A 13942-nucleotide genomic window follows, 5' to 3' on the forward strand; every position below is an offset into this window, starting at 1 on the left:
CTCAAATATCTTTTTATTTTTGTAAACTACTAACTCGACTCATGTTTTTTTTTTTTTTGAAAATGATTGCAGAAAGTATTTCAAGACTTCCATATGACAAGCATATGTATGTTTAATTACGCGGCGCACCAGGGCGCCACTTAAATGCCCACTTATAAATTAATTATGCACAAATCCTTGAAGCACGCGTACATAACAAATCGTATGATTTGCAGAGATTTCTAATTGCGTTCGTGCACTGTAATTGCGTAAGACCGCGATTTCTGCAAAGAGATATTAATGATGCATTACACGGTCGAGCATGCTTCCGTTTTTTGAAGACGTCACGCGTAAGAGTAGTATTATGACTAATGCGCCATGTGATTGTGCAATATTTATGATCCATGAAAACGATGCGGAATTGCCACGAGATTTGTGTCGGTCCGGAAATGTTTTACGATAATATACGAATCGCGAGACAATCGGAGATTATATGGAATTATATTTATTTTAATATAACAAATTACGATTATTTTTATTCGAATCTAATTCTGATCTAATATATGATCCATATAAATGCTATATATATTTTTTTTTAACTAATTCAATTATTATAAAAAACACACCAAACATTTTAACCCTCTGAAATTTTTAACGCAATATTAGCAGACTGGAAACGCGGCTCCCTCGACGCGTTATGAAACCCCGAGTGTGTCGAAGGACTAATCCATCCCCTCGGCATGTCATGGGCGACCGTATAGCGACAAAACGACGGCGGCGGGCGTCATATTTTTGCAACGATGATCGCGCGACGCGGCAAACGAAACAATAGCAACTGCCCGCAGTGTGATAAAGCCGACTATGCCACGCGTGCATTCGCGTGAACGCGCGTACTGCAGTTGCAGCGAGGAATATTGCAGCTACAATTTTCGCGAAATCATCTTTTACACAAAGCCTACCGCATACGCGAGATACATCTTTGTGAAGACTGAATTACGATCTGTTATCTTGTGTCACTCGAATGTGTTGGAAGAGGAAAATTTTAATCGTCAAATTTTGCATAAAACGACTATATGTAAGGGACACAATATTATTTTATAATCGTGTCTTTTTTCTATTTTCTGTTTTTGGTAAGAGATATCTTTTATAAAGACATCTTCTCGATCATTTCAATAATATTAAAAATAAAATTGTAAGAAATCCGAAACATCCTTCTTTCTTTTTCTTGTAATTTCTTCCTCAATCTCTTCACTGAAGAAAAGAGATACAATTCCCTTGTAGCTCACATAGTTTGCGAACGCACGGTAGTTGCGTTTCTGCCCAGTAGTTACGACCGGTGCTCGTCAGCCGAAATTCCGGCCTTTATTCGACGAGCTCGTCGGCTCGAAACGAGAGCCGACGTCGTCTCTCTCTCTCTCTCTCTCTCTCGCCTACATATACTATCACCGCTGTCGTTCAAAGCACGCGTCCACGGATATACAATATAGGACTGTCCGTCACGACATCATGGAAAATCGCGAGCGTATTCGAGAGGGAGAGAACGCGTGTACCGACACGACACGATACGACGCTTCACCGTCCCGTGGTGTCCCTCTCGTTTCACGGGACGCCGCGTCGAGTCGATCCGACCTGCCAATCCCGCCGTCATCCTTACTGAGAGAACCGAATACGGACGCGTCTCTAGCGGCTTTTTTCGCGCCGATCCCGCGTACTACTATTTGTATTGTGTACCGAAATAAAATACGAGAGGGAGAAGGGAGGATATACGCTTTTATCCGTCTTATCCATCGTACTGCTTGTCACGAGCGTCATATTTAGCTATATCGAAGAAACGTCGACGAAACGTCGCTGAATCTCTCGTCGATTCGCGCGCGACGACGAGAAATTCTCGAGTATACTCGACAAGGGAAAGAATGCGTGAAGAAAAGATAAGCCGATTGAATGACATTTATATTTTAAGGGACTAAAAGAATTGTTCATGTGTCAAAGTAAGCAGCTTAATTTATCTCAGTAATAAAATTCATTCTTTAAAGATGGTTTCAATCTGAAACTCTTTATTCTCTCCGAGTAAAAAAAAAAAAAAACCTTGATATTCGGATTTAAAGCATAGAAAAAAATACACGATGCTGTTCTTACAAATAGCAAAGGTGAAGGAAAGCAATCATTTTTTTTTAACGGCGAAATAACTTCCGGGCGCGGCAGAGACGCGTTCTGAATGGCTATCCATCACAATAAGAGGCTAGCGCGGCTTCGCTAATTCATGCTAATTTCGAAAACTTTTTGCATCGTTTAATTCAATTAGTTCCGCTCTTTGAATGTAGCAATTAGCATATTAACTTGAGTACGCGAACCTCCCGGTGCTGAGCCCCGCTCGCGCAACCAAAGTCGCGATTTTTCTATCCCTTTACCGGATGATGCCTCGCTCATTATTCGAACCTGTTTCAAACGTTATTATGATGCAAATTGAAAGCTAACATTTTTGCTCGCAATGATAATATGGCAAAAGGTAACGAGACGCCTCGCAAATCCGTATATTCGAAATTCAATTTGAAGCCACGTTCGCATAAATTTAAATAATTAAATCGCTGCATTTCAAGGGTAGATATCATCGTTAATCTAATTAATTTTTCTCTGTTGTGAGAAAGGTCAATGTGTCGATTTAGGGTGAAAGAAGTATAATCGAAAGAAAGTAAAATATTATATTATAAATTTTGTGGTTTATAAAGTGCCTTTACGAGCTTGATAATACAAATAAATCTGGTGGAAAACACTTATCGATAATTCAGCGAAATCAATCCCTCAAGAGTGAAAAGAATTCGCGCGGCGAGATCGATGTGACCGAGGAAAAAGTTAGCGAACTATAACTTTCTGGTTGCGCTCATAGTCGGAAACGTGAAACGGACGTAATATAACTGATCGCTTCTACAACTTCTTTCGAGACAAGCGCTTCTTCAAGGCCGTCGGCATTGTCGGAAATCCTCCACGGCTATCCGAATGAATAATGCGTCTGCCTTTGTGCGCCTGTCGGAAAACATTACGAGTCGCCCCGTTATTATTAACGCGATATAAAATTGACGAAACGAGTTCCGCAGACGTTTAAAGCAATAATTAATATGAGGTGAGCAAAATGAGAGCAAAGGCTCTTCATATCACGAGGCTACATGTCTCGTGACATTAATCGAACGTTGAATTTTTTGCATTCTTGCACTGATCACGAAGTAATGTAATTTTAAGTAAAGATCTATCGAAAAAGGAGAGAAATTTCTAAAAATATCTTTATAAATGTGTTCAAAATTTTATATGAAATAAAAAGATATTTAATTATTTAGTCTCAATTAAATTATACCTGATACGGTGGTTAGCCACTGTTAATGAATCTCATTAAAATATAAATATAATACGATATTAATTAAGTTAAGATATGAATAAATTAAAATTAAAAAATGAGATTATATTAAATACAGAATAAAATTAGATTAAAAATAAATTAAATTTTTTACTGAATGAAATTAATGTAGAAACATGATCACGATAAAAACTGTGACTATCCTAAAGTAAATCAAGATATATCTAGATTTTTTAAATAACTATAGATCAATGTTCTTATCTTAAAAAAAGCATAAAATATCTCAAGATAAAAGCTATTACAACTATACGTGACCGACCCGACTTAGGTTATCCGGCAAGATCATTAATCGAAGCGATTTTCTTAAGGCTTATCCGATGTTATCGCGAGATGTGTAAGATACTTTCATGGCAAAAAAAAAGAGCATAAAATTTTCTAGCTACCACTCAGCTTTAAATTTCAATCGTTAATGCGAAATGTGTATCAGAGAATTGTTAAACATTTAATTTAACCTAAACTCAATCAGAACGAGTCTGATCATCTGATGAGTTTGCAATATTTACATTCCATCAAAACTTTGTTGAAAAGTTATACAAGTTGAACAAATTGAATTGCGAATAAAATTGTTACATGTAGTGACTTTTTTGGGATACGTTCATTCCGGACGCAAAATTGCATTTCGCAGCGATTGAATCAGAGAGAACGAAACTTTATATGCAATAAAATACGGCGCAAGTTAACTCTGCGCCAATTTGTTTAATGCGCCCGCAAGTAAAATTCATTTCACTGATTCGCAATCATTTAAAATTCGGCGTATAAATTAATCCAGGTTATATCATTCATGACACAAATTAAAAAAATTGATAAGAGTACCGGCGCTACTTTTTCTGTGCAGCCAATCGAGAAGTTTATTCGGTAAAATTTAGTCCTTCATTTCAGTTCGAATTCAATTGCCGCGAATAAATCATCGCAGCCGCGTAAACGTTCTTGATTGAAAAGAAGCTCGATTAAACGCATGCAAATGCAATTGCACGTGACGCAAAGGAGTTGAATGCCTGACGCGATCCCTTATAAAATCGCCCTTCGCGCCCGAGCGGAGGGTCGAATAAATTTCATTAACTCATTAGATTTGCCGTCGTCGTCGACGTCAACATTACGCAACATCGTTAATTTCCAAGTAATCGCCGTATTCGCGCATGCGACCAATAATATCCTCTTCTTTTCGCTCTAACGACGAAAGTGAGAGAGAAAGCGCGATCCAATTTACTATGGAAATCCTACGGTCGCCCTTTCCCCTATCGAGAAAATCAATTACGTCGAATGAATACAACATGAAGGGTATAAAGGGTTAGCCGCGAATCTCCGCGAACGGTAAGCGTTTGAATGACACGAGATCGAACAACGAGATTGGATGCGAGAAAGGAATTTCCAGACCGGACAGATCTGATTTGTCAGGACGCGAAAATCATCGCTGACAAATCTCATTACGATACTCCCCACTCGACGCTCGTGATTAGGGTCCGAAAACTTTTCGTTCCTATAGAAGCTTTCGATCTTCGCTCCATGAAAGACAAAGTCTTAAAATCGCATATAATTAATAAGAAAATTATGAAAGTAACAAAGTTACACTCCAATAATTTAGATGCAGTATAGAAATACTTTTAGATAATATTATATTATTATTATTATAAATTAAATTTTATTACGATTGACTCTATTTCTCTCTCTGTCAAAGAATCATTACTAGGTAATAAAAAGTAGCAAAAATATATATTTTCAATGGTCGTTTCTTACCTTGGCGGGATCGGACTTCTCCTCTGGTTGCTCGTTGAAGGTCTGCGAAGCTCTGGACATGGTGTTTCTCCGGGGTGTCGTCGTGCCATCTTGCGAAGGGCGCACAAACTCGATTCTACCACCCTCCACGACGATATTGGGGGCTGGTGGAAAATTCTCCGTATTACCGACCGTGTCGCAGTAACCCAAAAGCCCGGCCTTTTCCCCGTATAAGGGGTGGATTTGTCTGCAACAGAGGATAAAGGCTCGATTGAAGAACGCTTCGATAACAGCAGATGGTGCTCCAGATAATCATCCATCTTTTAAAGACAGTGCAAATTTTTCTTGTTTTTATATATAAAATATATTAATTTATAATTTATTTTATTTATTTAAAAGATATCAAACATTATTCAAAGTTAAATTTTTATCGATTGTTTGATTTCTTCAAAACTTCAACTTCAGATTTAATTCATCAAATTTATTTTCTAATATTTCGTTTCAAATATTATTTTTAATTTAATACTGTATTATTAAATATGTAATATTACAATATTAAATTGGAGATAATGTTGTAGAGTATTATTATTGTATATTTAATTGTAATATTTAATTATTGATATTATAATATCTTATTTTAAAAATTACACATATTTGATTTATATATGACATATATAAATATTAATATTATAAATATATTATTCTATATATATATTGCAATATAACAAATGTTCAATATTCGATATAACTTTTTTTAATGTGAATAAAAATACTTTATATTTAATTATTCGCAATTAATTCGTACCAATAGTGAACAATAGCTCCACATCGACACGCGTGCATTCTAGCACGACCGAGTCTTATTTTGCAAGCGGAAGAGAATGACCGACTTTAAGTGCACTGACAAAAGCATTATTCCTTGCACGATTCTCTTCGTAATGTTAGCATTGCACGGCGTTCAAGTGTGCAGACGCGATGAATGATATTGCATGGACAGATGCATTTACGTATCAATGTCAATAATCTCAAGGAGCGTGACGTTGCGTGATAAGATTACAGAATAGGAACCGTTCTACTTTCGACGCTTATTCTCTCACAAACCTTTTAAATCCACCTAGCCTTAAGACTCTTTGCGCGACGCGTATGCAAATGCGTAAATATCTATGCAAATCTATGCCCGTCTCTTTTTCTCCGTGCAGCTTTCATCGCGAGGCGACAAAAATGCAGAATCAATAAAGACATGGAAGTATATCAACATTTAACAGTAAAACTGTCAAGTTTGAAAAAAAAAAAAAGACGAGAGAACATTCAATATGTCCTTATGTCAAAATAAATATCGTATCTTTTATAATTTACAAATTTAAAAAAGCACCAATGCAGTCAATCGCGATTTTTTTTTAAGAAAAAACAAATATTTATATTAACGTAATCGATCAAAAATAAATAGAAATGTATCGACCATATGGTTTTGGTCCTTATCAAGTGAACTAAAATAACAATATTATAAATAATGATAGTCACGTTACAAATGAAATAAACGGAATTATGTACCTGCGTTATAGTTAAAAAGTAGAAAGAGAAAAATCGAAATGTCAAACTGACATTGTGTCAACCACTATGTTTGGGATGTAAGAAAGAGAGAAATAGCTGAAATGTTTTTTATTAAAAAATTTGACAACACTATTAACTCTCAAACAGACACAGAGAATTTAAACAACATATACGATAAATTAATAAAGGTCGTTTAGTCGTTCTCAGTATCCCAAACATAGTGGTTGACACAATGTCAGTTTGACATTTCGATTTTTCTCTTTCTACTTTTTACTTTTGTAACGTGACTATCATTATTTGTAATATTGTTATTTTAGTTCATTTGATAAGGACCAAAATCATATGATCGAAACGTTATGATAGAATAATCAAACAATAAATTGCCAGTTTGGTCGTATAAACACTCGTCTATTAATTTATCTACTGGCGACATTTTAAAATTAAACATAAGAATAATTAATATGTTATAAATATGTTTAAATCAATTGTGTTATTCTCATAAATATATAGCAATATCGTAATTGCTTTTTTAAATTACTTTACTACAAATTTTATATCAATTAACGTATTACATAATTGTGTTAAAATATCAATTGACTTACCGGGGGGATGGTATGGGACGAGGCTTGTCAAGCGCCAGATCCGAGCTGAGGGGTGAGTCGGGTCCGCGGCCGCTGGAAGCCCTGAAAAGTAAACGGAATTATCATTAGTTAAATTAACAATAGGAAATCAATGGTTTACCTAAGTTTATCTTGTGTCCATCATGGTTCAATGTCCTCTAAGATTGATTGACAAAAAATCAAAGTTGAATAAATGTGATAATGTAAATATAATTACAAGATAGTTGAACATATCCTTAATTATTATATAATGATTATTATTCAAAAACCTAAAGACAGAAAAGCTTGTCTAAAACAAATTTAAATTTTTTATGTGTATTTTTCCATACGTTTCCAACATGATTATAAAAAGATCATAATAGATCATTAATTAATCGATGCTTACAGATTAGAAATCTCGACTATCCCTTAATAACCGCTCAGAGAAACACCATCCATATTTCTTGCACTTTCCATTTCGATCTACAACGTAATCACGACTTTGCGATTGAAAGCAAACGAGCCCCGATTTAACATTCGCGCGTGAATTTATGGCGCCCGATAAACGATTAGAGAGAGAGAATCATTAGAGAGACTGGCGCATAAATTTCGCCCCGAGATGCGGGAGTCACGATCGAGATGCACTTTCATCCGCAAATCCGAGAAACTGCGCCTTTAGAGAGTATCGCGAGGAACGTTCGCGATGAAAAGGCTCGAGGCTCGGAAAATGTCATTCCGCGCGTTGTGTAAAAGCTGCAATAATTTCGTTTGTGCATTACGACTTCAATATTCATATTTCATCAAACCCAATCGTTTGATATCGACCGGTAATTCTGGCGTCCAACACTTGACAAACTGGCCAGAGTCAGACGAATAATTCATAATCGCAAAATTCGATGGAATAATAACTCGATATCGAAAAAAATATATTACGAAACGCTAAATATGCTGCAACTGCGACGAATAAAATTAGATATCAAATGCGAATAAAATTTAAATACGCAGACAGAATTGCTCTGCGCACTTTTTTAGGAAAAAAAAAGTAAAAAAATATTAAAAAAATATGAGAGCAAAATTCTCATATTCTCTAAAATTTTATTCCCTATAAAGTTAAAAATGTCGAGGTTCTCTATTTTATGCATTAATTTAGTTGTAATAAAAAAAATGCGGCGGATTTCTCGCAGGAAACTACTCGCATAGCGTGATCCTCGTCACCCTGCAACCTCGATCCGCGTCCGACGACGATGTTTTCGCTCTTTCCGCAGTCTCTCACTTCCGTTCGCAAACCCTCTCGGACCGCCGCATTTGGAGCTCTTGGCAGCCGCTCAGACGCCCGCGATGAAATATCTAGCACGGATGACTTTGATCTTTCACGGCGCGCGAACGAAACGACGACGGGGATGCGCCAATAGCGCGGCCGAGCTCTCTTGCGTGCATGCGTGTTTACGCCCGCCGGCGAATGCGTGTATGCATAACGCTCTGGGAACCAGGAAGTCCCGATGTGTGAGATGTCGCGATACCGGGTGTCGAGTATCAACACACAAATTCGCGGAAATAATTTCTTCCAAGAGTTCATATACGAGCACGGTAAAATTATAAAAAAACAAGAGGAGATTTTTAATCAAATCAAAAGAGTCGTACTATTTACATCGACCTTTTTAATATAAGATTCATACGATCGCTTCGATCGTAGGTTACACCCGGTATAGAGATTGAACGCACGCATATCCGTCGCGCGACAGCTGCGTCCATATGGGAGCGCGGCGAAATCTCGCTGACCCTCTTCTTCCTCGCATTCTCACGCGGAATGACAGAGAGGGGAAAGAAGAAGAGGGAAGAGGAGCGAGTGAATCACCCTCGCTGAAATTCTAAAAGCGCCTGTTTCCCAAAAGTCTATTACGGAGCACTTAGAATCATGCACCGCCACGGTATTTCTGTGTCCAACGCCAGATCTCGACCGCGCTTCTGCGGTGATCGTTGCACCCGTTGGTACACGTTGGCAGGCTATCTAAAAGTGCGTCGACCGTGATTTACCGATTTGTTGATGTTCGATGGAATCCTCTTTTCTTTCAACAAGACTGAGCAAAAGAAAATAATGCAAGTCCGGCGCAATTAATTTTCTTTCCCGCCGCGCATCAGATAAGTAATAGTTTGCGGTTCAATATTTAAATCATCTTGTCTTATTTTTGGACTCTTTCTCCCCTCCTCTCTCTCTCTCTCTCTCTCTCTCTCTTTTATATATATTTTCAGTATCTTAAGATCGTGACTATTTTCCGGATCCATTTTATCAACTCGGAGCAAAAACAGGAAGAAGTTTTTTTTATATCTTATTCTTTTCTTGAAAGAAAGAAGGGGAAAGAGAGCTAGTCGTATTTACAAAATGTAACAGCATCTAAAGTTTCGCTTCAAAAATATTTTTGTATAAAAGATCCAACAACATGAAATACAGCATACGATAGCGGGAAAAAATGCTGTTTTCGTACGAGAGAGTGCATTGCGTTAATGCGTTACTCATTGCAAGAAAAAATCAGACATTTAAAAAATCTCTTCACAAATGTTTCTCGACCTTTCCTCTCGCAATAAAAGCCGCGCGAATGCATCTGAGAGGCAACTCTGCGCGAAACGTGCAACGGCACTTAGCCACGCCGTTTATCCTCTTTTTCAGCGTCGCACTTTGCTCTTTTATAACTTCGCACAATTGCTAGATCGTTAAGTCGTAAAATAAAAAAGGACGGAGAAAAAGAGAGGGAGGAATGCTCCGAAAATTAGCGTAGGATCGAGCAGTCTCGGATTCGCGCCTTATGGATTAAAATACAACTCGACACTTGGTCCACATCGTCATCGAGCATGAAAACGTTCCTCGTGTGCTCGAGAAACCTAATTTGTCGAGCGGGAATCGCCTTTACGTGCGTGTCGTAAAAATTGCAACGTAACGTCTTCCGACCGTCGGGAAACGCGACGACCGAGAGCGAGTTATTTCGCGCTCGTCGTGCCTGACATTCTACAACGGGAGTAAAAACGACGGAAGAAGCGGACGCCTTTGAAGAGTTGACGGAAAAATAAGATTATCGTCGGCAAAAATGTTGGCTGCGTAATGACGGTATCGCATAGTCGTCGCGAAAAACCTGCCCAACGCGATTCATAATTATATCAAAACGAGTTGCTTAACCTGCTCATTTGATATATATATATATATATATATATATATATATATATATATATATATATTATAAAATAAACTGTACAATTTAAAATCCTACTTCTTTCTCTTTTAAAAAAAAATTAAATATCTTTTAAATAAAGAACCTGTTTTTTCTCTTGCACATATAACAAGATATAATGAAATATATTTCTACAAAGAAAAATAATTTAAGAGATAATCAAGTCTCGTTTAAGCAATAATTACTGTCGAGAAATTAAGGAAACGATTCTTTATCGCGACTCGGTTTTAGGAGCGCAGGGGTCGATCGTAAATTTTCGATGTCTGTGGAGATTCGAGTGACAAGGTGACGGCGATTTACTGAAGAAATCGTAGCGCACTCCTTCGCGCAACGTAATCCCCGATAACCGAGGTACAGCGGAGTGTCCGCAGCCCGGTAACGGTACACTCGTCGCGCGAATATTCCTCGAACGATGCCGGTGTCGGATGTGCACGTGCATTAGCGGGCGTCAGGTCTCTTTCGTCTTTGCGATGTAACACTATATTTCTCTCTGCGTAGAAGAGAGAGAGAGAGAGAGAGAGAGAGAGACAGAGACATAAAGAGAGAGGAATATAGCATGTCGAGATGCTGCAGCTCGTGCAGCTCGTGCACTAACGAGAACGCCGGAAGGATTCGCGATACTTCTCAGCACGTGAATTACGTTACCGTGTGTCTCTCATGTCTTTGCGAAAGAAGTATATTGTTAATTTGAAAGCAAGAAAACGTCATTAAAGTTTCTCCGTTGCTCTGATTTCATCAGACTTCTTGTCAAAGAGCGTCTCGAGGACTAATGATATATCTATGTATATGTAAAAATGACATTTGTCTCAAATTCTAAGCAAACTGTTCATAATGTCGAAAAAATTGTAATAAAACGGTGAACTTCTCAATGCAATTAATATTTTTAGATAGAGAAGACTTTATCCAAAAATTATCGTCAAATATTAGCATGGTGTAAAAAAATATTTTTTTATAAAACGTCATCGTAAAATTGCTCATTTATACATGACAAGAACTTTACTTTTACTTTTTCGAGCCCGTGAATTATCAAACTATTGTGTATATCAAAAGATTTTAACGAGAGACAACATGGCGCAGACATGCCTCAGGCATCGCCGCAATTTGCCACATCTCGTGTAAAACCTCGGGAATTATTAAATTCCCGCATTCGGAAAAATCGGATTTTGTCCTTTCGCCGTCCATTTGTACGCGATAACTTATGAATGAGAGCCGTAAGCCGGAATGTCGAATGGCCGTCGAACGGGGTTTCGCATTCAGGGACTGTGTGCACCCCATGAAATCCCATACGACAACCCCACGATCGCGTCTCCCATGAGACGCGATCTTAACGGCTTCGAAATATTTCATAGAAGGCTGACGGAATACCTCGTCGGCGACGACGACATCTCATTCAGCCAGTCGCGAAAAATGAAATGATCGGCTTATATGAGCGAGAATCTTTTGACCTCTGGCGCAGACGACGAATGTTAAAAAAAAAAATGTAAAAAAAAAAACGTACTTCCCCCTTTTTAATCCTCGAATGTGCGTACATTATTCCGTGCGATGATTCACGCGGATTGACATGAAAAAGCATCAGCTCTCTCCATGAGTGTTTCGTTAAAAATATTTAATTTTAATATTAAAATAAAAAATATATAGATCTTCCTTTTTCCTCAATAATATGTGGAATTTTTTAATATGCAAAAGTTATCGAGTGAGCTTTATTCAACACATCAATTTTGTTTTTAGATTAAATCTATCATTGCACATTTATTTTTAATATATTAATTCTGCATTCAATATAAAATATAAGAGATAAATTCATTTCTCTGTTAAATATTATATATATATAAATATTCTCGATTAAATATTTTCTAATTCGATGATGTTATGAAAATTAGGGTATGCTTAATAATTCCTGCGCGCCATGAGCAATCGTTAAACGATTATTATAGCCAACATCGTCTCGTGATAAGTACGTGAAAGTGATACTTTCAAGTCTATATACTTGGCTTTAATAAAAAAAATGTGTAAACTCGAGGAACGATCTTTACCAAGAGCACTTCCATTTCGTTTATTAAAATCCGCATCTCCCCTCTCAGTGCGTGTGATATTCGTAGGTTTATCAACCGAGGAACCGGGATAGACGACCGTGAGTACAGAACAGTGAGGCAGGAAAGGGGAGACAGCGCCCTTAATGCACATTTTGTGCGAATCCGCGTTTCGAGGGAAGGAGATGCTTTGCGAGCGCGGATCGCGCGATAAAACGCGAAATGTTAAAAAACATCCTACGATTTTCGCTCTCCGTTATAAAGGGAACAATATTCACTGTTCCCTACCCTATCCCCTTTCCCTCTTTCCCCTTCCCACTCTTATCCGCTCAACGAAACTCCCTTTTTCATCGCCTTCGATGCCTCGATAAAATCGACAAGCGAGGCGCGACACCTGCGATTCAGGGAAACGCGCGAATTATGGAAATTATAGTGCGCCAAGTTATACAGATGAGTTCGGGCAAGCCTTTTTTTTTGAAAGGTAAAATATCTCCGAAAGAGATTGAGATAGAAAGCTCTTTGTGTTTGGTGAGGAAAAGAGAGAGTGCTTTCAAATTTTATATTTCGATTAAAATTTCGATTAAGTTAAATTGCGACACTTTAAATTCTCATCCAATTTATAGCTTACAATTACATAACTTACAATGAATTATGTGTGCGTACGTGTATGTATGTATGTACATATGTATAATTAACCTGTACTTGTAAAAAAAAACAGTTAGAGAGAAAATGGGAAAAAAGATCATTAAATTAAATTATAACATTTAATATAATTACACAACTCTGATATAATTATATAACTTGTATAACGGTTATGCGAGAAAATTTTTCACCTGTATCATAGTACTCATTATAAAAATTTAATAATATGCATATTAAATTTATTCATGCAATTCAATTGCTTTTTGCAATTTTTACAAAGCTTTCTGTGCGAATTTCGAATCAAAATTTACTCTTTTTCTGCCTCTGTGTTTCTCGATTATATTAATTATACTTTGAAAATTAAAAATGACTGACCGCGTTGATTGTATATCGCTTAGATTTAATGGCTCAAAATAACACGTGGTCTCGGCGCGAAAATTTGCATCGCCTCGGCAATACGAACGCAACGAGAAAATGAGGCGAAGCCGCGTAAACAGGCGTATCTCGCTCACAGAATGCACACCTGCAATGCACAACTCTGCCACTATTTCTGATCGTGTACGACGCCCGCACCGCGGACACTTCACGCGCCGCTGAAACAACGTTATATTTATCGCTTCCTCGTGCTCGGCTGTTCCTTCTCGTTCTGGGTCAAAAGTCTCGCTGCTACACCAAGACGACGAGACCGAGGAAGCCGAGGGGAATGGGCCGTTTCGTGAGAACGAAATTCTCTGTCGGTGGGAACAATAACGTGCCAATGCAGGTGCATAATATTTATTTCTCGCGGTCAACTCGATCTCC

General features: G+C 37.7%; 1 protein-coding gene across 7 annotated transcripts in view; it reads right to left on the reverse strand.

Moving 5' to 3' along the window:
* LOC126853826 (uncharacterized) overlaps window positions 1-13942 on the reverse strand; it is a 194661-nt gene that overhangs the window by 106846 nt on the left and 73873 nt on the right. For all 7 annotated transcript variants that reach the window (XM_050599872.1, XM_050599871.1, XM_050599870.1 and 4 more), the window contains 2 exons: window positions 7252-7332; window positions 5120-5345 (listed from right to left, as the gene is read on the reverse strand). In XM_050599872.1, the coding sequence (XP_050455829.1) occupies window positions 5120-5345; window positions 7252-7332 (307 nt within the window). The remainder of the gene's footprint in view (window positions 1-5119; window positions 5346-7251; window positions 7333-13942) is intronic.

The sequence above is a fragment of the Cataglyphis hispanica genome, chromosome 13 (assembly GCF_021464435.1).
Source record: "Cataglyphis hispanica isolate Lineage 1 chromosome 13, ULB_Chis1_1.0, whole genome shotgun sequence".
Taxonomy (NCBI): Eukaryota; Metazoa; Arthropoda; class Insecta; order Hymenoptera; family Formicidae; genus Cataglyphis; species Cataglyphis hispanica.